Source organism: Tripterygium wilfordii, chromosome 7 (assembly GCF_013401445.1).
Source record: "Tripterygium wilfordii isolate XIE 37 chromosome 7, ASM1340144v1, whole genome shotgun sequence".
Lineage (NCBI taxonomy): Eukaryota > Viridiplantae > Streptophyta > Magnoliopsida > Celastrales > Celastraceae > Tripterygium > Tripterygium wilfordii.
In genome coordinates this window covers 1,984,728-2,009,498 of record NC_052238.1, presented here as the reverse complement: position 1 = coordinate 2,009,498, position 24,771 = coordinate 1,984,728, and the positions used below count along the sequence as shown (strand labels likewise).

Genomic DNA, 24,771 nt, shown 5'->3' with positions numbered 1-24,771 from the left:
TGTTTTGCTTATGTGGCTGTATTGGGATAAGTGTTTTGCTGATGTGGATGTATTGATATTTAATGTTTTGGTATAGTTTTGTTGTGGATAATATGGAGGAATGGAATGTTGTTGGGTTGGGTGGAAAGAGAAAGTGTGTGGGAAGAAAAAGTGTATAGAAATTTGTGTTTTACTGATGTGGCTGTATTAGAATACGTGTTTGACTTGACTTTTTGTGTAATAGAGGTGGGACCGGGCTAACAAAAATGTTGGCCCAATAAATTGTTTCTTATTGCATTTGCCTTTATTAAAGAGGATTTGCTACCCGGGCGGCGGGCTTTTCAAATCGTCTGTCTGTTTCTTATTCGTATACTAAATTACAGCCGTAAGATTGAATTAAAACACATCTAACGGCTGCTATAACTATAAAAGTAAGCCACTCAGCGAACCCGGATTTTACCCGTCGATTTGGCACGTTGACACTTTGACTGATTGGGTATGACACGTGGCCTATTCATATCCAGTCAGTGACTTTTGATTCTGGAAGAAGTGTCTGACACCTCGCGTGAGAGCAACTCCAGTGATAAACCAAATATCAAGCACTTCAAAACTATTCTCTCTCTTCTTCTCTATCTTGAGTGGCATAATTTAATTGGGTGAATGGGTCCCACAATATACATTATTCATCAACACTTTATACTTTCCAACACTTCAAACTCATTTCTCTATTTTCTCTCTCTTATTTTTTATCACCTCTATCTTCATTTTCATCACCTCTCTCTTCCTTTTCATCATCTCTCTCTTCACTATTCATATTTCAAGTGTCATTTTCCATAACAACCTATAAAACAAGTGTCATTATCAAGAAAGTGTGTTTTCAAGTGTTCATTTTCATCCATTGTAAAACTCTAGCACTCTAAATTTTCCATAAAGTTCACTTTTGGACACTTGAAAACTATGTTTCAAGTGTCCATTGGACATGCTCTGAGCACGTGCCGCTAACGAGTACCAATAGATCACGATCAAATTTTGTGGCTGCGAAACCCTCCTCCATCGTCCATCGGTGGAGAAACATTCTCGCCGGCCACACAATGTGTGCGAAATGACGACTAGCTCCTTACCTCTGGTACGTGTTTTAGACTTTTGGTCTGACTATTTTCCTTTGCGTTGCGGTGTTCCAACTTCCATGGCTTTCACAGAGGGCTCTAGCTTGTAAAAGTTAATTTTGTGATCAGATTATTTGATTCAACAATGCTATGTATCCTTAACAAATACATTCACTAATCGTTCATAACATATTATTAGATAACGTAATAACGAAAGTTAATATATTTAGATAATGTAATAAAAAAAATTTAATATAATTAGATAACATAATACTTATGTAGAGAAATTGTTAAGGATATATAGAGTTTTCGTATTTTGATTTCATATGAGGGACGGATTGATGAAAATAGGCACTTGCAATGTTCATATCACGGATGGTCTTTTTATAGTTGTAGATCTTGTACTCGGAATCTCGGATTCCTCGGGCATTGCCAGAAGGGCCTGAAGCACGTGCAGTTCAGTCTCCTAGAGCTTGTGCTACTAGATTTCCAACAACGGTATTTCAAGGTCACTTCTTTGCTTGGCCAGATGAGAATGGCTGGGAGAAAGCCAATGTCACTAAGCGCCCAATGTAATTTACTTTTTATGCTTATATTTCTTTCTATTAATTAGCTCATTTATCTGGTGAATAGTTAGTGATCTATTGTTGTTATGGTAACTTATTAGGTTGCCTGATGACTCTGAAAAACAATAATTCTCGACAGTGACAATTCAGCGAGATATGTTTTATATATGGCTATGATACGCTCTTGGAGAATGTCTCTGATCGTTCTCACATTGATTTTGCTCATCACAAGGTGCACCTTTAGAACCTAAATATCTTAAAACTATTTTGAGCATGATTGGCTGCTGTCTTTAGAACCTTGTGTTATTATCACTTGTAAAACATTTAGATCTCTTGGAGGTTAAATCCGCGAAAGTTTTTTAAAGCATGCTGTGATGTTTTCATTGCAGGTTTGGTAAATGGGGTGTAAATGTTTGAGGAGTAGTTTTTGTTAGCAAAAGCTCTACCGTGTAATTGTCAATGAACCATTTGGCTTTGGCCGGTGTAATACCTTCTTTTTTTTTTATAGAATGATATTCATTGATTAAGAAAAAGATACAGGGCATATGATTAGAAGCCCAGATTAGAACAGACAACGGCAAAGCGAAAAGAAAGCAAGAAAGTAAATAAAGGAAAACAGAACTAAAAAACTAATTTAGAACAATTAAAATAACTGGATTAAAGTGTAATGTTAGATTAACTGCTCTACTCAAATGAATTTTTTATTATTATTATGAAATCAGATCTTTTGCATAACAATCTGTGGCTTAACAAGGAATAACAGTAAAAGGTACATGTCGTAATTTCATGTATGCATTGATACTTCGATACCATTTGTGCTTTCAGTGTTCATATGGTTATCCTTCTCTTAACTGGAGTAATATTTGTGGCAGGTAAGTGGAAGGAGAGATAGAGCTAAGCCTTTGCCATTTAAGCTATCATCTAGTAGTTCTTGGGGATTTGCTGGAGCAAATGAAGGGAACCCATAAATCAGTGTGAAATTTGTCGCACCTTGTTATGGGTTCAATACCGGGGCTGGTGTCAAGCCGATGTTACCCTGTATGTGAATGGTTTAACAATTTCAAGCAGTTTCATAGTTTTGTTGTAAAATTGTCAGGACCGCTGGTAAATTGTCTTGTGAATATTAATTAGTGTGCCGGTTACTAGATAATTTCATCATGACGACTTGTCACCACAGTACAGGATTGTCCTATGTCGGGCAGGAGGCTACGATGTAGAGTAGCTCTGTCTTTTGCATTCAAATTTCTTTGAAGTCTTTCGCAGTTTTGTTTCTATACATATGATAGAGAATTTTTGTTATTCCTTCATCCCTTGTTGCTTTTCAAAGTATTAAATACATATCCTTATTTTTTCAGAGTTGGGATAGACACAAAACTTCCTCTAGTTGGAGATCAGAGAGGGGTAATATGGATTTGTTCCTTTAATGTACCAATGGCCACCAGGGAAGACCCATTTGATTGTCTGTAGTGCTTGAAATTTCTTCGAACTCACAATTCCTGGGACTTCCTGGTGTCGGGTAAGAACCTATAAACTTCTGATCTCATCTTCAAATAAAAAGTGAAGATTCTTATATGATGTTATAACCTTCAGGTGAGCTTGAATACCATTTCAGTCTTCCAGATTTATCTTTATTTCGTAATAAGCTATATTTGGTTTTTGTCAGGTGGTTCCTAGATGGCATGAGCACTGGACTTCAAATAAGATTTATGATGGAGATATGATTGTCCTCCAAGGTTGAGAATATCTTTCTTTCCAATGTTCTGCTTTGTCTTGGCTTTTGTGAATTGGCTTAGGCTACATGGAAACAGCGAACCTGAGTGGTTTGGCTTGAGCAACCTACCACCTTTGCCCTCAACAGTCTTATCAAAACGTCAGGTGTGAAAAACTCATGCCTTGTTTTTGAAAATTCACCTGCACCGTGAAAATGCTTTATTTACTTCCTGAAAGTAAAAGAATGAGATAAACTTGCATTTGGATAGAAACAGACAAACCTAAAAGTGGAGTAGATAATAATGTTGGCATTATACCGTGGAATTGAAAGAGAGGCAATTTTAGTTTAAGATCACTGTAGTATGTAGTAACATAGAAACTTAAGCTGGTCAAGTAATTCTGGATTTTGTTGTCTTCCAGATGATGGATAGATTTGAGCAGCATACACTCAAGTGTTCCTAACCGATACAACTGTACTTTGCTGTGCTACATCTGGGGTAGCTTCAAATATACAGCTACGGATTGGTCTAGCTGGAATGGCTCTAGCAAGTGCTGGATTTGCTTATGCTCTGCATGAACTGCAGAAGAATTTGTTTTTGTTGATTATGTACATGCTGAAATAGACTTGATGGATATCTTGAATTTTGTTTATATGCGTTCGTACAGTTTTCTGCAAGAGAGTGTGAAGTTAATCGCCAAACAAATTTACAGAGCTCGTTTCTAAGCACAAATAAACTCTTTATGGGCAGACTATTCACTATAGCGTAGACCAATTTGAAAACCAGTCCGATAAATAGAACCTCATTCATTCCAATGCTGAAATCTGGAAACTGAGAATCAACTGGTCATGGCTCTCCTATTCAAAGGAAATTTTTAATACTGCTAACCAAACAGATTCCAACCAGTTTGAGCATGTAATTACCAGTTATCCACAATGGCTTCCTGATTTTCGTCAAAGCAAAAAATATACCATGTAAACCCAGAATCTGAGAAATCCAGATATGACTGGGAAATATCACATTCTGAAACGAAAACTATTGACATATACGTGAAATTATAGCAATCAATCGAAACACAACTGGAACTAAAAATTACATATGATACGCACTCAGTCCAGCAAATTCCTTCAAACCATTGAGATAGCATAATTGGACGTTTTCATAACCTAGAAGAAAAAAAAATAAAAGAAATACTAGACTTTACAACCAGTTGTCAACCACCAAAATTCAACCAAAAACCCTACAGTAAATCTAAGAGCTTGTGAATTTGGTAACAGCCTTTGTACCCTCAGAAACAGCGTGCTTCGCGAGTTCACCCGGAAGTACTAGCCTAACAGCAGTCTGAATCTCCCTGGAAGTGATTGTGGGCTTCTTGTTGTACCTGGCCAGACGAGAAGATTCCTGAGCTAGCTTCTCGAATATGTCATTGATGAAGCTGTTCATGATTCCCATGGCTTTGCTCGAGATCCCAATGTCCGGATGCACCTGCTTCAGCACCTTGAAGATGTAGATCTTGTAAGTCTCTACACTCTTCTTCGATCTCTTCTTCTTTTTCTCGCCAGCAGCCTCCTTCGGGAGCTTCTTTTCTGCTCTGGGCTTCTTCTCGGCAGGGGCCTTCTCCGCCGCCTTCTTTTCCTCTGCAGGCTTCTTCTCTGCTGGCTTCTTTTCCGCTGGCTTCTTCTCTGGCTTTGGTGCCATTACGGTCTGACAATAGTATTTCCACAAGACTCTTGAAAGTAAAATCGATTTTATGTGAACTGTTCTAGGGTTTAAGCTTATATAGGAAGGAAGATGAAAATTGATTGGTTGGTTAAGAAAGTTGCGGATCGATGATGTGGAAGATTTTGGGATGTTCATATATATTAGACAATGGACGGCCCGGAATGGTTTATAATTATGTCGATTTTGGGGACGTTTCATGTTGTGTTTTGTATTACGTGTTCGATTATGATTTGGCCATTAGGAGACGCGGATCGATGATGTGGCGTGTGGGTTTTGGTGAGGAGAAAGAATGGACGGTGAGGATTAGTTTGTGAATCAGCGGGATCTTGAAGTTGAATTTTGTGCCTCATGGCCCTCATTTCGATTGGCGATTTGGGTTAAGAGCCGCACTTGGCGAAAACTTGAATTTTGGGGGGTGTCGGGGTCTGTTATAGTAAAAATTATAGTAAACCCCATTGTCGCTCTTTTGGAGCACAAAGAATTTTTTATTTAATTTTTAAAAATCATAAATTTGTAGTATTCGGTCTAACGAATCCAACGGCATATTTTTTGTTCGAAACAAAAATCAAATTCATCGCGATCGAGACATTGAATGTTTTGTGTTTATATCCAATGGTATAAAATTGTCATGTATTTTTCATGCTTAATACGATTTTTGTTTCGAACAAAAAATATATCGTTGGATTCGGTAGAAAGAATACTACACATTTATTATTTTTAAAAATAAAAATAAAATTTTTTGCTAACTCAAAATTATATTACAACGGGACCTGCTGTAATAAAAATACAGCAGGTCCCCGCCACCCAATTTTGGGTTATTCCGACCAAATCGAATTATCAAAATCAACGAATCCCTAATTAATGTATTTTGGTTACTTAATTTAATTCACAATTTTGTTTATTTTAGGTTCCGTTTGGAGGGGAGTATAAAACTCCATATAGTATAAAATTATCCTTTCATGAAATTATTGGGTGTTTGGACGATTTTTAAAATTTTCGGGATAGCATAACACTATAACTTTAATAGTACAAAAGTGGCTCTTATACGATGCAGATCATATAGTATTAAAACACATTTTTTATTTTATATAGAACACTTTGTATAAGGAATAACATGTCAAATGACAAAAAAGACTCTCCCTCTCACTTTATATAGAAAGAAAGATAAATAATTATATCATACAAGTTTAATATCATATTCTTTCCAAACACTTGATAGAATTCAAATATACATCAACTTATCCAATGATTAAATTATACATTGGATAACAATATTGTACTATCATATACGGAGCTCCAAACGTAACCTTAATTTATATTTCATAGTTTTCTAATGTAAATAGTTGAATAAACCAAACATATGCGTTTATGCATGCACCATACTACCATTATACATTTTGGTTCCTTTTTTTTTTTTTTTTTCTGTTATAGACAACACATTTGCGATAATGAAATTTTTGGTTATGAAATAATTGATAAGTTCCAACTCAATAACCGAATTTCCAAACATTCTAATTTGAGAAACCGAAATTGAAAAAGTGTTAAAATAACCAATCAAATAACCCAAACCTTTGTCGTCCACTTTGTTGGATGCAAGTGAGGATTAAGCTCTGTCTCAACCGCAATTTTCTCATTCCATCACCAAGTAGATTTAGGTTCATTCGAAACCTCCCTCTCCTCACTTATTAACACCAGTGAAGTAATTCCATTATGCCTACTAAATACATTGACTAATTAACCTGATCTAGCATTCGGGATTGAAACTATCATGGAGTTCGCCCATGATCAACACCAGTGCACCAGTCAGAAAAATATCAAGGAATGTCTAACTTAATCGGTATTCATTATCATATATGCCACCAGCATCTCAAAAGATGAGTTAAAACTGATAATATTATCGTCAATGTACACGTACATATTAACATCTATCTATACACCGTGATGTAGTTTAAATGTCCATGCATTTGTAAGTGAGCATTTGTAAGTAAGCATAAAACTACAACAACTTATTCAATTACACATACATTATTTGAATTGTAATCCTCACACAACAGTAAAGTACAAAGTTAAGACAGTCTTATACGTATACCGATATACGCATGTAAATTATCCGCAACAGGGGTTTACACAGGCTGTGAATGCTATCAAACAAGCATGTTGTGAGTGGTATTGCAGCGTACTTGCTAGCTAGTTTGATGAGCGTTTCAAGGTTTTTTTGCAGTAGCTTTTGTCAAACTGACTGCGGGTGTATGCCCGACAAACAAAGCAACATGACCTATTAGCTTGTCTTTCCTAGAAAACGTTGTGCCGCAGGAACACTGCCACTTGAGATCCCCACAGTGCTTCTCATGAGTCCTTAAATCAGACAACACCGAGAACTGCTTCCTATTGCACCTCTTACACACATACATCTTCGGACAATGACTCCTCTTGTAATGATTCTTCACACATATCATCGACTTCAACGGCTGAAACTTGGTGTGCTTCACGTTCCACCTACACCCTTCGTGCGGACATGAATATTTCTTAGGCAATTTCGTCGAACACTCCTTACTATCATCAATAATATTCTTCTTCAACGGATTACTCAAAGCAGCACTAGTTTTGTACTGATCGCCATGAGCTCTCATGTGCATTCTCAGATTCGCATCCCGCCTGAAACCTTTCCCGCAAACATGGCAATAGTGCGTGTACTTGGCCAATAAATCCGCCGCGTTCAGTTCAATTATGTCAGAATTCTCCATCGTTTCACTTTCTTGATTCAATTCTTGAGACGGTACTGGTAGTTTTGTAATATTCTCGTGACCAAATTGCATGCCCTTATTGACACTATTAGTAGTAGTATTGAAATCATTACTATAGTTTTCATAATCAAAACAATCAATACCTTCATTAGCTCCATAGTTTGGTTGATGAGATAGACTGCTTTGGGAAGCCTTTACTTGAGCTGAATCAGGACTAATAGACATCTGTTGGCAAGTGAACATCATTGAAGAAGCAGTCACAACGATTTCTTGAATCAAGGAACCCATATTGCTGGTTATGGCGATGGACGTTGACTCCGACTGGATTTGATGATTTGGAGAGACAAGGATGCTGACCAGTGATTGCACCTGATTAACTTTGTCTTTTAGGAGGGAAATACTGTAAATGAGAGAGCTAATTGAATGATTTTCTGGGGAAGAATTTGTTGCTTCCATTGGAAATGAAACGGCATCGTCTGCTCCTGAAGGATACATATGCGACGACATAGCATGTGATCCATTATTTGGAAAGCAAAAAGTACTGGAACCTGTGGGTGGAATCATAATTATGTTCCACAATTAATCCCTTGCTTCCTTGAGTATGAATCTGTGGCTTAGCTGGGACTTTTGGTTTTGGATCTAGCTTCTTGTTGACAATATGATCTTCAATGAGATTGATTATATATATATATAATATATATATATGTAAATTAAGAAGGCTGGCTAGGAAATCAAACCTATCTGTTTTGCTAACGCCATAGCAAAAATAATTAAACAACTATCCTGTGATGTTGAAGGCTTTAAGTCAACTTGGAGCTTTAGTTATCCCCGCCTAGACCTCCCTCAGATGTTACCAATCTTAGATGGGACAGTCCTAATTAGAAGCTAAAATGAAAAGGCTGGATTAATTAGCACCATTCTAGTTCATCTTGTTGGTTTTCTTTTTCCTTTTGTATTCGTTTAATATTCTAATAAAATTATTTGACTTATCAAAAAAAATACTTATAATGAAATATTAAATATTCTAACTATACTCAATTGTGAAAACCTAGGAATGAGCAAAAATGGACAAATATTTCAAAACAAGTTGCACATTATAGTCATAGATTGCCTGACATCATTCTCTATTTGTCTTATCTCTTGAATGTATCATTGCTTCTTTTAAAAAAAAATGGAAAACTACCTTTTCTTGCGTCAAACTTCCCGCATGCAACAACCTTTTGACTGAATAATCTTAACGATAAAGATAAAGAGTTCTCCTGCCTCTCCATATAAAGATAACATGAATTTTGTATTAATTTGAACTTTTCAACTCATTATACCAAAATTATTGGGGGCCTTGGGTGGTTGGTAAAATCTATTTGGGCTAATGGGCTTTAAGACAGATTGGGCTTTCAAAATTCAATGAAAACTTAACAAGGGCTTAACTGCAATCGAAGAGTTAAAAAGAGGTAAAAAACATAATAAAGTTTTTAATGGAAGGCCAATGTTGAAACCTAACCGGGACAAATTGCAGGGGGGTGGGTCCTGTGTCATTCTGTGAGTGTAAAACAAAACAAAACCCGCTCGTACTCGCGGAAGATAAGATCACAGTGAGAGAAGGTTTTCGGGTGAGGCAACAGGGAATGGCTTCATCATCTGCGGCAGCGACTCTCTCATGGCTTCACAGTTTTGGTGGAAGCCCTAGAGAAACCACAAAATTATCTGATAAAAGAACGGTCATAGCGGTTGTGGCTCAAAAGAAAGCTAAGAAGTCTCGAAAGGTAACAGCTCTTTAGCTAACATGTAATGGGAATTTGTCAATTTTTCGATCTACTCTTGTTGCCGTTCGAAATCTTTTTGGTTCTAGAGAAAAGGGGATAAAAAACTGAGGAAGATAAATGGGAGAAAAAAAAATTAGAATTTCCAGTGTTTTTTTTCTGTTGATTTTAGAGGTGTCTCAATTACTGGGGATGAAAAGTCCAGGAAACAATTTACCTCCTTCAGCTACTACATTTTCTCAGCAACCAAGCAGTAGCTAGCTTGGTTTATTTTATTTTTGTGAGCTTTTTGTTGATAGATAATTTTAAAAGAGGATGTGCCAGACCTTGGAAGTAAAGGGCAGCTTCTTGATGTGAAGCCTGGGTACTTCAGGAACTATCTTCATCCCATGGGCAAGGCCCAGATGGTCACACCACTTTTGCTCAAGTAATGTATTACTCCTCCATGTATATTGATTTCTGCCTTTTTACAATGTTTGATTGAGCTGCATGTGGCATTGATTTCCTGTCTCCTCTTTGCATTTGTTCTGTTCTGTAATTTTGGATATTATGATGGTGCATAACGTTTTGCTTGATGGAGATGGGCCAATATTTACTGCATTCTCCTAGACATTCCATTCAATAAGGTGTTTATATTCGCATAGCATCAAATTGAAACATTGAAAGAGGAGAACAGTGCTGGAAACTTTATATTATGTTGAGATGGTTTTTGGAATTGAATTTCATGATTATGCTACATGCACTGGATAAAAGTTTCTGACAACGAAAGTGGTTGTTATATATTTGAGGACAAATTAGCGTGTTTCCCACTACCAAAGCTAAATTTTCGTTGTATTAAGTTCAATTATTATTTCCTCTTTAGGGAGATGCGGATGGAAGAAGAAAGAATCGAGGCTGAGAAAAAACGGGTAATTGACTGCCTCATATATATTTGCTCTTCTATTCCAGAGGCCACAAGTACTATAACAGGCTCGCAAGGTGTCAAATTTAAGTTTAAATGACTCTAGCTGTTACTGGGTGACGTTTCTGAACTTTTACGGTTTTTCTGTGTGTTTGTCAGATTGTGGTAAAAACTATTAACTCCGCTTCTAATTAGACTTTGAAATAAATTTTGTCTTTCCATATGGTGTCCAGATGCCCTAATGATCCATTACTCTCCATCTGTCAAACATATTCCTCGCTAATATAATGATTAAGAAAATTTTCTTTCCAAGCTTACTCTTGGATAGAACCATCATAATGTTGGATAACTTGATCCCACTGTAGGTAAAAGAAGAGGCACAACAACTTGCTTTAATGTTTCAAACTTTTGGAGTTTTCAAGGTGAAGCGCAAAGGTGGAAAAGGAAAACAAATATTTGGAACGTAAGTTGGATCTGCTGCAACATCAAGAATTTATGATATGTTTTCTTGTAAATCATCTCTAACATATGTATTTTGGCAGTGTAACTCCGCAAGATCTTGTTGACATTATCAAGGCACAGCTTCAGAGGTACCGTTTTCCAAACTATGTAGACTCTTATTTCACTATTATGTGGAGTTGAATCTGACAATTAGTGACCATTTCTAGTCCCATGGCCTATTTGATTTAAACTTTTAAAGTACTCTAGTAGCATATAAATAATTGCCTAGAAATTGGGGGATATAAGTTCTTCTCTCACTATGAATTGCTGTTCAAGCCCTCAATTATGACATTTTCTAATCGTTTCGTTCTCTGTTTGCTTATTGATGTTTAGGGATGTGGACAAGCGGATTGTTTTCCTTCCGGAGATTCGAGAAACTGGAGATTATATAGCAGAACTAAAACTTCATCCAGAAGTTTCTGCGCAAATTAAAGTGTATGTCTATGCTAACTAAAGGACCGGGTACTTTTTGAAGTTCTGCTTTCTGAATGGACAGCTTCTGGGAGAACTTTCATCCTTGTGAGGTATGCTCACCTCTGAAGCTGGAAATCATTTAAACAGAGAAGATAGTTTTCCCCTAATATCTGCATTTGGCCAGTAATGTTATGTGTTACTTTTACATGGACATTTAATATTCTGAAAGTATTGATTAGCAATATTATAATACCATTAATCTTTTAGATAGTTTTGGCTTATAGATAGTTCCAGGTTGTTACTCGTTTTTTCTGTTGTGCTTAAATGAAGATCTGAATGGTGTTAAGATCATGACCCAGTGTTTATCAACGCAGTATGGTTCTTCTAATGTATGAAAGTTAGAGTACTGATAGCATGATTTTCTTAAAATCTAAAGGGTCTAAGAATGTTGAAAAACCTACATGTGTGAAAATTAGATTCCTATGCGGCTATGCGTCCAGCTATATTCAACATAAATCCTGGTTGATGAACTACTTACCGGTGTTTTAAGTATGTATCTACATCCATTCCAAGTAATAAGTTTTTATTTAATACTTGCAGGAGCATGGTATGCGTTTTTCAAATTCATGGTGATGCCAGTTGAAATGTGACGAACATGTTTGTAACATATCTATTTGGAGATGTACAAATCTCTCCCTTGGCTACGATGATTTTGTTGTTTATTCTCTCCCCTATAGGGCAAAGTGCATCCCTTAGAATTATTCTCGTCATCCATGTTTGCTGCTTTGAAAAAGAGTTTTTAATGATTTAACATTGAATGATAGTGTTATAATCTCACTTACTGAGCTATAATGTTGAAACTTTCAAATGATGACACTGCAACGTTGGATTTTCCATTGCTGAAGCAATGTCCATTGGTGCTTTGGAGATGAATGATCAGGTTGCTGTTTTGAGTGGTCCTTGACAGGCTAATCAGCTTGTGCTTGTGGGCATGTGTACTTATTTAACAATGGCCAAGTGGGGCAGACAATAAGGAAAGTTGAAAAGGAAGGTTGTCATCAGAGACAAATTTGTCTTAAGTTAATGTTTTTATAGTAGTATATACGAGGAGATTTGCTGATTTTTCCTTTATATTTTCGGACCCCTCTCTCTTGCAGTCGTCAAATTCGTAGAGATGCCTGTTGGAATGTGGCAAACATGTAATACCTCTAAAGGGTGCCGTTTTAAAATTCCAACTGTTCTCAGACTCTCTGTTCCATCTGAACTACTCGTGGTTCTCACTATTGGTCTCTGTTCAAATACGAGACTACCCTAGGTTTTTTTATCATATGTATGTTTCCACCTTCCAGTAAATACGTGACATGTGTGTTGACATAACTTGACAGGGCCTGGCATCAAAAGATAGGCCGTGGCCTTTATCATTTAGGTGGCCCCTTGCAGTTAAAATTGGGCCGGGAGGGTGGGCCTGGTTGATTTCAGACGAGAAAGCTAAATTAGTCAATCTAGTTTTTAGTCAAAACGACTGCATTTTCGCTTGTATCTCCAAATTCTTAGTTTAGAAGTTAGAACCCTGTCACTTCCCGTTTGTTACCGTTGCTCTTGCAAGCTCTGTTACACAGCGTACATATTTGTATTTTCTAGCCGTTGTAAGGTAAATTGCAAACAAAGACACGTAACAAGTTTGATTTTTCTCTTCTCATCTTCATCTTCTCCTCCTTTCTTGATTGATCAATTCATCAGTTTATTACATCCACTACACGCACTTCCCATTGCATAACTACCATGACCATGGAAAACCTAACCCAAATCCTCGAAATCAAATATAATTAGGTGCGTTCACCAAAATAAGTGCTACCATGCCTTAAAAATACTAACGAGAAAACCTTACTTGATCCCCCTACATCAGGATTGTTAGGTGTCATGTAAGAACAGATTTAATTTGCTTATTCACTTGTTCAATATGGACATACACCAGATTGATCAAGTTGGGCATACCAAAAAAAAAAAAGCCTATATAATTGGACAAAGGAAGCTTAGGCTGGGTGTGAATCATATGATGTAAGAGATTGAACAGGATAAAGTTGGGAATACTATGAAACAAAATATTGTCTCATTCTACTCAGGATAAGGATCTAGAAATTTATTGCCCAAGTATCACTTTTTTTTTTATTTATCGAAAAAAGTATCACTTTTTTTTTTATTTATCGAAAAAAGTATCATATTTTTTTTTGCCCATTTAGATTTATACAGTTTGATTGGACTCGTAGAACTAATCTATATAAGATTATTTTCCATAACCCATAGATGTTAGTCAATATGTTGGAAAAAAGGGTGCAATAAGAACGTATTGAAAGACAAAGATGCTGATTTGAACACTAGTAATTAAAAATGCATATTGTGAGAAAAAAAAATTACAAGTTTCCCTTGTTTTTAACAAAAAAAGAAAACTAGCTAGTTCTAATGAAAGAAAGAAAAAAGAAGCTACGGCCTGCAAATGCCAATTAATCTGGTTTGGAATTGACTTCAATTAGGTACACCATCACTGGCTAGTAGCTAGCTATATATAATATGTATATACACTATGAGGCATCACAATTTTGTCTCTATCACAAAATGATGAATGTGTAGCTACAAATAAGTGAAGCAAAGTGATCAGGAATATATGGAAAGGCTGAGGAATTTCTTTAGCCATCCAAATGTCTATGAAATTGGCCGGAGATAGAACGCCACCTCAATACATCTATCTCATGGGCTGTCCGCTAGCTAGCTTATCACTGTTGGCAGTGAAAGTGCCAAGTCTTCAACCAAATTACATGGACAGCTGCCAGAAATCATTTGTGGCCACTGCAGGCTTTCCAACTACAAAGCAAATACGTACATACATATATGTTTAAGTTCGCAAGATTAGGGTGTATACACCTAAGCAAGGCGTGTTTGGATATAATTTATATATGGAAGGATCTCTTTGAGTAGTTGAGTGGGCAATGAAGAGAGTTATATATTTATTGGACAAGGTCAGGGATTTTTATTTAGAATAATTAATGTGAAGGAAAGTTTCATGACAAGCTAATTAGACCCCCCTCCCACTACATGTGATAATGTCAATGAACATCTCTATGTAATGTGGACATCTCACGCAATGTGCCCACATGCCTTAGCCTACCAACATTCACCAAAACGTGCACATAACTAAATCCTTAATAAGTGAAGTGTAACTGTGTCGGTTTAAATCAACAAAACCAAAGTAATGTCATTACTGATTACACACACTACATGTGCTTCCATCCTCATACTGTACTCTTATCTATCTACTCTTCTAGTTTGATTTCGTGTCTTAGGATAAATGAATTAATTGACCCGAATCCGATTCAGATTAGGATTGGAAGAATTGGGTCAAAGAATATTATACGCTGTATTTTTCAGTTGGTAAAGCGAATAGGGAGGCCTAAACAAACTAAAATTCTAAGAATCTTAGTATTTTTTGTCCTAACTATTTCAAATATTGATATGAACGTACATGATTCATGTAAAATCGTAAGTTTCATATGATTCATATGAAATCTAGTGCATCCATTTCAACTTTTGAGATATTTAAAACAAAAAAATACTCCGTATGACAACTCTAGACAAAGCCATTACATTAATCATGTCAACATAGTTGAGTGACTTGCAAAGCAAGAGGAAGCAGTTGGTCAATTAAGAGTACATAGTAAGCGAAAATATAAATGAATAAACAATTAGAAGAAACCACATTATACAGGTGGATACATATGGCGTGGCCAGTAACCAACTCAGCTTGGCCATCCGTTTATTCTTGTCATTTAATGGAACACATGAAGATATTTTTTTTCCCCTCTTTAGCTTTATTGTGAACAAAAAGCAACCTACTCCACAGACTTTTGGTTGTGGTTCTGCCAAACCCTAGCCATGTTATTCCATGCTACACTTACCCATATTTTTTTTTAACCATGAACAATAGTATCATATAAGTTAATCTTTTGGATATTTAATACCAACTTAAACTTGAGTCGTTAGACATGCGTGCACATAACTTTTCCATCAAATGATATAGTAAATTGGGTCAAAATCCAACGCTTGACCATAAGAATATTGGCGTACGTATTGCTCTCACACATCACTCTCTCCTCTCCCCCACTACTTATAGTGAACAAAAGTAAATACAAGAATTTAATTCAATAAAAAACAAACAGTCACGCACACAAAAAAATTAAGGAATATGCTACCATCACTTACTTTTCGTGAATGAAAGGCAACCATGAACACTAACCACTTACTTACTCAAAGTATTCACACACCAAAATAAATAAAAGACTTGAAAGAATTAATTCATGATTTCTTCAATAAAATTTGAATAATAATAATAATAATTCACATGGATTTTGTTGAATTTTCTTTTTTCCTCTAGTTTTCAATAATGGCAGTGCACCAAAGCCGGGGCTGAGAACACTAGAGGTTGTTGCGTTGACGTCGCGAACTGAAACTTTGATTCAATGGTACTGTGATGATGATCATCTTCCGGTGCCGGAAGATTTAGATCCAGTGACAAGATATTTCTGGCCGGCGCCTTAACCTCAATTGGCTCATCGATAGTGTTATTGTTGTTGCTGTTGCTTGTGTTGGCTCTGTGCCGCCTCATATGCCCACCAAGTGCTTGTCCCGATGTGAACTCCGAACCACAAATCGAACACTCATGAATCTTCCCCTTATTGCCATGAAAAACCTTATTGGGAGTCTGGAATAAAATACCAGTCGGAGTAATTTTGTTGAATTGCGATTCTTCATCGGTTTCTTGAACTGCAGGTAACGCCATTAGAGACACTTTTTTCTCTTCCATCACCATCGGCTTTGGTTTCTTGTGACTCGCCCTGTGACCGCCAAGTGCTTGAAATGAAGGAAAAGTACGATTACAAGTTTTGCACTCATAGACATAGAACCCAGCCTTGTTCTCCGCGAATTTTCTAGCACTAAATTTCTCCTTTCGAATTTGATCGTCTTTAACTGCTTTCCTCGGACGAAAATCACCTTGAGCGAGCATAATTAGGCAATTGGCCATGTCTTCCTCCTCCTCTGTACTCTCATAAATGTCACTCGACGTTCTCGGCGATGTAATCGAACCATAATCCTCCACAACCACACCACCTCCGCCACCACCACTGGATGAGCTAGAAGTCACCGCGTTGACACCAATCGGAGACGAAGACCTCTGGCGCTTGGTGCGCTTGCGTTTCACGATCTGGTGTGTGTGATCGTTAGAGCCAATAAATTCCTCCCGAGCTTCCATGATAAAACAGAGCAAGAAATTGAAAGGCGAATTGAGATATGTACGAAGTGATCAAGGGAGGGTAATTTATATATATCTATATATAGACCAGTGCGTGCGTGAGAGAGCGAAAAAGGTGAGGCTTATTATAGAAAGAGACACACAAACAATGTAGAGCAGAGAAGGAATAGTGAGGGAGTTTGATATATATAGTGAATGGTTTGTACTAATTTGTTTGCTGGTGCAACAAACTTGGTATTTTACGTGGGTGAAGAGCCGCCCCCGTGAAACAGTTACCATGAATTTTAAGTCTATCAATCTTTACTTGCATTTTCAACTTTTAAGAAAGTGTAGCTAACAAGAAAAGTGGTTCCTTTCACGCGCTTATTCTATTCTATGCTTCATACTCTCTATGCAAGTCTTCTTTTCTTCTAACAAACACTCAATTTGTTTAATTTTGTAACTATTTTTGTTAGTGTACACTCTATAATTAACACCTTGTTTTACAAGCCAAGCGCGATTTGGTTGCGTGTGAGAGGCAGGCATACTTTTAATTCTTCGTTAAATAAGGGAACTAAATAGGATTATTTAGCACTAACCACTAGTTTAGGGGAAAGAAGTATAGGTGAAGATTAGTTGGGGAGGGGGGCTAAAATTAGAGTTAGGACAGTTGAAGGAAGGGTGGGCTTGATTGGTGTTAAAGCCAAGAGTCAGTTTGAAATAAATTTAGCAATTAAACTCGATCTCTCACACACCCACACCCACACAAACAACACAGAGTGTGCCAACCAAGTCACGAATAAACAACACACAGGCCATAAAAAAGCAAAGGGAGATGCACGTTAAAAGCATGCTAAACCTCATTCCCTCCATGGTGTAGTGTTGTTTGATAAAAGGAAAGTAGCACCACTCTTTGAGAGATTCGGCTCCGGGTGGCTTTCAAGCAAGCAAATGCAAGACCACCATTTTTTTTTAATTACTTTCTCAAGGCTTCAACTTGTTTGCTATCTTCATATCTTGCTTAGCTAGCCACATCTCTCATGGAAAGCTTGTGGGTATAGTGTGTAGAAAGGAAACCAAAGTGTCCAATTCAGCACGAAAAGAAAGGGACATAAGTGATCATTTTGAGTTGGCTTTCGGTTATGGATGGTGTGATTACTAGCCAATAGTACTATGAAATTATTTATTCCATGAAATATGCAGATAATATTTCATAAAATTACAACACAAAGCATCGCTAAGCTTGCAATTAGTGGCATGTTTTGGCACGATTGAGATAATAAGCCTAATGAAGTACTTTATTCACAAGTAATTAAACTAATAACATTAATACCTCTTCAGCATTGTAGCTACGTATCATATTATTCAACAAAATATATTTAAAACAAAATTAGGGTTATGATCAAGCCATTGTTTCTTCACACTTCTTTAATGGAGGATCGGTATCAAGAGGAGAAAAATAAAAATAAAACTCTGAGCAAGTGGAACATGTAGCGTTGACCGCCAACCCCATAAATTTGTTTTGTAATTACAACATGTTATCTTTTTGATGCATACTGTTGTCCCAATAATATTCATGGCGGCTTTCCTCTCCCACTAACTAAGCAGAGCCCCTACCTAGTTGGGAAGATGCAATATTGGATATGATACAAAAGTTTTTAATTAATTAATTTGATCAAACAAGTCCAGAAACAATATGATATCATCATTGAACAGGTTATATATATATATATATATTTATCTTGCTAATTAGATATGGAGCAAAGTTTGAAGTGAAAGTGGTGGTGGTGGTGGTGATGGTAAGGTAGTCAATCTCAATCGATATGGTCGATAGACTTGGCTGGCTAACTCTTATTAGTGGGGGTTTGAATTTTACGTCAATTGATAGGGTTGGGTTTGGCCTTTACCTTACGTACGTAGCCACCATTAGTTGTTATTAATTTGTGGTACCAAAACTTAATGGATCCCTTAAGTAGTCTATCGACCTTTTTCCCTGTATAAAATAGAGCATATATATATACACACACACACACATTTCTGAATGGATAAAAAAACAGAGAGAGCGGAGCAGAAATCAGAGATGGTTCACAAATTTAATGTGCTTATCCGAATCAATGGGCGTGGCATATATGAGATTCAATGAATAGAACAAACGATAAAGGCTGTGAGTGTGGCAGATTCTTAGCGTAACAAATCAACGTGGTCTGTTTGTGTGATGCACGTAAGGTGTTTGGGTGCGATGCCTTTTTTTTTTTCTTACCTCTTCCAAATAACTGACAACGACATAAGACAATTTTGTTTTTTGAACAAATTATATGAATTAAAATTAAACTATTAGGCTTACCCGAAAATAAGCTTTTTACACTATGACAACGTAATTAAGTTGAGTCAAAACTCAACGTGTGACAACACGAATATTACTCCCAGCAAAAATTAAACTCACGATCTCACGAGTGCATAACTTTAATTATCATTACGTAAAGATTAATGAATATTATTGATGTGAGAGAGAGATAAGAAAGAAGAGTAGTTTGCTCCACTGGAGGAGATGGTGGGGGTCAACAAAGGCTATGTCATAACTGATGGGGTGGGGTTGAGTGAGATACTACTACACTTAGTTGCACTACCCACTGAAGTTAGTAGTAGTGAAGTAGTAATGAACTTAACACTCACTCCACTTGACACGTCACTCGTGAAGAAAGAGAAAGCAAAAGCTTATCAGCCACAATTCATGAAAAGCATGGTAGTTGCAACTAAGCATGACCTTCCAATCAACCTGTAGTATTCTTTATTATATATATATATTCTTTAATTTTTTTTCTTGGCTGTCAGTGCACAAACTAAGTAGTCCTATTTTTTCTTGGTTGTCAGTGAACTAACCGTCTTTGAAGTTGACGTTGGATCTTACCCGATTAGATTTTTTTTTTATTTTTTACTTTTTGAATTTGTTTAATTAGATTATATATATGATGAATTGAATATACATCCAGAGAAATTATTGTGTGGCAGGGAGAGGAGTGGGAATCCACTACCTTTCCGTAGATCCTGATCAACCGATTGGATGGAACGTGAATCTTCTTTAATAAAAAAAGAAAAGGAAAAAAAGAGAGGGAGTAATTAACTTCAGTTAATCTTCATTAAGCGAGTGAAACAGCAATTAAACATACGAGTGTAAAAATAAATAGGAAGTCAATGCCTGAAGTCTGAAGCTTCTTAGAAGATGAGTTGTTTAAAGCCGTCATTAAGCGTGACATTAAAGCTTATAAGTCCAATTAAAACTAATATTTAATGGTAATTTAATTACATATCGATGCAAGTGCAACAAGTAGCAGCAGCAGCAGCAGTAAGAGTGATAGTGATACATATATTCAGATCAGAAGGGGTTTAGAAAAACTTTAATTAGAAGATTTTGTAAGTAGAGCAGATAGTTGGCTAGATTAGATATATAGTAAGAGATTTTGAAGGAAAATTAAGGTGGACATCATCCAACCCCACCTTAATTTAGCGACAATGACTTCTCGCCAACTGTCCAATTAATACACTAAAAATACTTAATTTCATTCATTTAATCCAACTTAGTCGGTCTTGTTTAGTATTATCATGTGTCCACTTGAACTCCAATAAGTATCTGAAGAGATGTGATGACTTGATTAGGCTGCCAACCTACCAAAAGCTAGCTCCTTCAACAACTAGACCTAATTCTTAAATCTAATTGGATTCTGGTACTCCACCTTTTCCGTGAGTGATCCCAACCTCTACTCATATTGCAAGATAATTATGAAAAAGGTCGAGCCGTCCAATGCCATGTGTATATGTCTGTGTGTGTGAGATAGTCAATATATAGAGAGTTGAAACTTGAAAGTGGCAACATAAAGAAGTTGCAATTAATTACTTAGAAAATGAGTGGGCCGTCGTACATACGCTAATTTATACGTCTTTTGAAAGAGAAAGTCTTCTCCTCCTTAGTATTCAATGACCTTTTAAAATGCCCAAAAATGGCGTGCAATGTGCGTCTTGGTAACACGGTAGTAGGACTGGAGGCTGCTCAAGCGTGCAGTGCTTACGTGAGTTTTGACTTGTGAAATGCATAGTGTAAGATTAAGATTATATATATCCCTCTGTTCAGTCAAATTTTCCAATGTCCTTATCTGCATTAGTTTGCTGATAGACGTTCAATTATCCTATAAAAAACTGTAAGTTGAAACACAAGGCAGTTTTACCGAAGTGATCAGATAGTCCCAAGTGCAGTGAAAGACTGGGTCTGGAATCCACAAAGGCCTACTTTGGGCCAGCGAAGGTATCTATGGACCAAAGCCCATAAGGACAACTTTTCAAAGCCCAACAACCTACCCCTGACGGGCCCAAAAAAAAAAACCAAAAGGACGTCGTGTGGAGGCCGCGGAGAGATCACCGATTCGGATCCGATGCACCTAAATATCTATCCTATCAAATAAAATGCGACGTAGTACGATGATGAATACCCGCCATTCGGGTGAGTGTAACATGTAACCAACAAACCTTGGTGAATTCAATACATAGTGACAGCATAATCCACATTGAAAAGTCATGCACAAATACCATCCTGAGTCCAGACTACCAGTTTTGCATCTACCCATAGCTTCATGAATAACATTCAGTTCCACATGAGAAAGTCATCGATAGACTACATAGAATAGCGTAAACAGCCTGAGATTCATAACTTAACAGTTGCCTTCATACTGGAGGAGTCAAGCCAACCACGCCTGCATACACAGGAGAACAGCAACGACTATTATAAACCAAATCTGACAAGAAAGCTGAATAGATTCATATCATATGCAGATATTGCAGAGAGATGAACTTTGTTCTGGCAAAAAAAGCATATTTGTAACCAAATTTGAAATGCTAGACCCAACCCATGCATTTATTAGCGTTGTAAACATAAATCTAACAATTATTGATGCTCTAACTTAAAGCAGTGGTAAGAAGAATTACACACCAGAAAAGGTGTTAGCAGCTATGTTAATATATGATGTAGTGCGTTAGAAGTCTAAACATTTGCCTAACATCACTCGATCATAACATTCCTTTTAAACCATAGAGTTGGATACAAGTATCAAGGAACAAAAGTTCCTTTAACTTCAGAATATTGTGGCATGGAACCTCTGAGGATCTTTCATGACGATGCAAGTGCAAGAGTGTATACTTCTCAATGTCAAAACTTGCTAGTTATACTTTGTCATCTACATAAAGCTACAACCAACTAATAAAAACACAGGACATCGAGGCAACTGGCTAATAGAAGTAGACTGCAAGACATAAGGGACTCCCTCCCTTAATGAGAAATAAAAACTGAAGATGCAGCAGTCCATAAAGCTCCCTTCATCCTAAAATTTTAGTTTGATACCATACAGTTTCAAAATAGTCACAAAGCGAGGCTAGTTATGCTGACTTCATTTTTTAGGCTACCTTAACCTTAACTGCCACATAGATCAATTGCGCAGTTGTTTCATATCATTTATATTTATTCTAACAGTGCCCATAAGGTTTATGATCAGTTATCGACAACTTAACAACGCTTTTTTCCTAGCTTACAAATTTTAAATATTGAGCAAACCATTAAAAATATAATCATCCCTCAAACAGGTAATTAGAGATGCATTTGGAAGGAAAGAGATCAACTATATTTTTTTTTCATACCACAAGCCAATCTTCCACCTGCATTGCCAGTTGTCAGACTAAGTTCATGCCCGCCTACAGAGACAAACCAAAAAGGAATGATAAGAGACTTCAAAAGCATCACTTTTAAGAAGACATGGAGTGACTAAGACAACATAACAAGTATTTCACAAGGAGATTTTTCCTACTATTTTGGGACCAAACAACATTTGTCTCCTTCCATTTCCTTAAGAAATGCAATTAACTTTCATGCATGCTTATGCTCAAGCATGCTCTAGAGATTGCAGGATATAAAAATAAAATTCTGGGTGCTGAATTAAAATTTACCTTTTCCAAGGTCATCCTCAAGCTCGTGGACCACAAGTGCTCTTCCAATCACTGCATTGGGACCACTCAGTGGTATCTGTATTTGTCAATACTCCAAAAATAAGAGATTAAATATCAATAGGGCAGGACTAAGATCACAAAACAGAACATAAAATCAACGTGGAAACAAGTTTATTCTACACCCACACCACAGGAAGAAACACAAAGAAACTGTTATAGGAAAAGATACATCCAAAAGATTGCATAAAGAACAAAAAAACCTTTTAATAGTTCTGAGAATATACCTGTGTATCAACAATAGTTGCTTCTGCCACCCCTGCATTACCAATCATTTTAAATTGACATATAGGTTCAAAAGATAGATGCCACAATTCATTGAGAACATGAAAAACTTTACCCTCGGCATTGGCAACAATGTTTCCCAGGTCGCCCGCATGACGGATTTCATCCTCAGGAGCACCATGTGTCAAGTTGTTAGGATTGAAATGTGCTCCTGTAATTCACATTTGGGGAAAATATCACAGTAAAAACACCATGCAAAACCAAACTCCTGACATTCAATAATTGAAATATAAGAAAACCAAACTAAGAACAGGTAGCGCAAACAAGGTGTACCTGTGGATATGCAGCCATTAGTTGTGTCACCGTACTCATGCTGCACAAGAGAGAGAAAATTAACCATGAACCATTCAGAGACAGATTTTTTCAGTACGAAAGTTAATAATATAAAATGGAAACACTCACGAGATGGAATCCATGAGGCCCTGGTGTTAGTCCAGTTACACGAACATTCACTGTTGTAGGACCTATCATAAGAGAAATCAAACATCATTGTTCCATGTGTTTGTTGAGTGACTACTCTTTCTCGAGTCAGCCTCTCATGACCCTTTGACAGAAGAAAACAATTGGAAACCATTTTCCAGTTTTTGTTCTCAGATTTCAATTTTGCAATACTTAAGAGTGAAAAAGAAATTAAGAACATTGAAAATGAGAGCATATATTTGTTCCCTTTTCACAAGCCAAGCAAAAAAAAAAAAAAAAAAAAGAATGAAAACACCAAAGCCAAGAAACCCTCAGTCTCCTTTCTAGTGCTACTGTTGAAGAACTTATGGACTAGTCTCTTCAGGTTTTAAAAATGCTTCGATTCCTAAATTCATTTTCCATTACTTCAATACCTATAACCTCAATAACATATCAGCAAAACCAGATAAACAACTTATTCAAACTGACAACGAAATGATTACTAGATTAATTTTTCCTGAGAAATCCTCACTGAAACCAACAGCAATGGGGATATAAAAATTCTCTCTCACTCCTCTGCCCTAGCAGCCGGCAGCACCCACCCAAAACAGAGAATTATAAGCAAATAAGCTCTAATGTAGATTTAATATCAATTTTCACAAAATCAACTATCATATTATTGAAAAGAAGAGGCAAAATAAAAGAATCTTCTCGTTCTTATCAAAGGACCCAAACCAATATCAAATACTTCGAAGCCTTCTTATGCATTCCATTCTCATGGCATCATCGACATGGACACCTCCAGATCAATCTCAAACTAAATCCACTAAAATAAAAACAGCATAGTAAAAATAGAAACAAGCATTTCAGAAAGGGAAATAAAGAACCATCGTCTTCTTGGGTCAAGACAACCACGCCTTCAACTTCAGAGTTCCCCTTGAGAACCGAGACAGCTTTCTTGGTGACAGAAACGACGGTGAGTGGTTTCCTAACAGTAGAGGCAGAGAGAGACAGTGATTGGCGAGGGAGCCTCAGGTAGACTCCATGAAATGAAGTGCCGAGAGGCGGATTATGGTTGGAAAGAGGAGAGAGAAGAGTGCGCGAGGTAGAGGTCGTGACGACTGCGTGTGCAGCCATGGCTACCATAGATGCTCGAACTTCGGATTGCTGGAGATGATGAGATAATGTGGGCGAGGTTTTGGTGAGGTGTTCTCTAGATAGCTCGCTTTTACCCTTTTACTGTGTTTGGATCGTAGAGTCTGTTAACTGTTTGCTTTTCCGATATTATTTGCTTTAATGGCCTCAGAGTTTTCTCTAATTGCAAAAAGACACTCATATCCTAACTTTGTGAAATTGTTTGCT

The 24,771-nt window shown here is 36.8% G+C and overlaps 5 protein-coding genes and 1 pseudogene across 6 annotated transcripts; 2 read left to right on the top strand and 4 right to left on the bottom strand.

Moving 5' to 3' along the window:
- Window positions 1-1,081: 1,081 nt before the first annotated feature.
- Window positions 1,082-4,085, top strand: LOC120002031 (annotated as a pseudogene).
- A 325-nt stretch (window positions 4,086-4,410) lies between these two features.
- LOC120001704 (histone H2B.3-like) lies at window positions 4,411-5,095 on the bottom strand. The gene has a single exon (XM_038850130.1). The coding sequence runs from the start codon at window positions 5,056-5,058 to the stop codon at window positions 4,612-4,614; it is 447 nt and encodes a 148-aa protein (XP_038706058.1). The 5' UTR covers window positions 5,059-5,095; the 3' UTR covers window positions 4,411-4,611.
- A 1,984-nt stretch (window positions 5,096-7,079) lies between these two features.
- Window positions 7,080-8,501, bottom strand: LOC120002616 (protein SENSITIVE TO PROTON RHIZOTOXICITY 2-like). Its single transcript, XM_038851375.1, has one exon. The coding sequence runs from the start codon at window positions 8,388-8,390 to the stop codon at window positions 7,287-7,289; it is 1,104 nt and encodes a 367-aa protein (XP_038707303.1). The 5' UTR covers window positions 8,391-8,501; the 3' UTR covers window positions 7,080-7,286.
- Window positions 8,502-9,365: 864 nt separating this feature from the next.
- LOC120001708 (50S ribosomal protein L9, chloroplastic-like) lies at window positions 9,366-12,316 on the top strand. Of its 2 annotated transcripts, XR_005469028.1 has the most exons (7): window positions 9,366-9,589; window positions 9,886-10,013; window positions 10,449-10,494; window positions 10,853-10,950; window positions 11,030-11,077; window positions 11,322-11,512; window positions 12,003-12,316. XR_005469028.1 is itself a non-coding variant. In XM_038850136.1 (6 exons), the coding sequence occupies exons 1-6, from the start codon at window positions 9,452-9,454 to the stop codon at window positions 11,440-11,442; spliced, it is 579 nt and encodes a 192-aa protein (XP_038706064.1). In that variant the 5' UTR covers window positions 9,366-9,451; the 3' UTR covers window positions 11,443-11,756. The 2 variants fall into 2 exon arrangements, 1 of the variants encoding a protein (XP_038706064.1); XM_038850136.1 differs by lacking the exon at window positions 12,003-12,316 and having other exon boundaries at window positions 11,322-11,756.
- Window positions 12,317-15,723: 3,407 nt separating this feature from the next.
- Window positions 15,724-16,879, bottom strand: LOC120002666 (zinc finger protein ZAT5-like). The gene has a single exon (XM_038851425.1). It carries the CDS (start codon window positions 16,702-16,704, stop codon window positions 15,832-15,834), a length of 873 nt encoding a protein of 290 aa, XP_038707353.1. The 5' UTR covers window positions 16,705-16,879; the 3' UTR covers window positions 15,724-15,831.
- Window positions 16,880-21,149: 4,270 nt separating this feature from the next.
- Window positions 21,150-24,641, bottom strand: LOC120001524 (superoxide dismutase [Cu-Zn], chloroplastic). The gene is made up of 8 exons (XM_038849897.1): window positions 24,297-24,641; window positions 23,413-23,474; window positions 23,284-23,323; window positions 23,066-23,161; window positions 22,953-22,984; window positions 22,669-22,744; window positions 22,363-22,416; window positions 21,150-21,425 (listed from the first exon to the last, which is right to left on the bottom strand). The coding sequence occupies exons 1-8, from the start codon at window positions 24,553-24,555 to the stop codon at window positions 21,397-21,399; spliced, it is 648 nt and encodes a 215-aa protein (XP_038705825.1). The 5' UTR covers window positions 24,556-24,641; the 3' UTR covers window positions 21,150-21,396.
- Window positions 24,642-24,771: the final 130 nt, after the last annotated feature.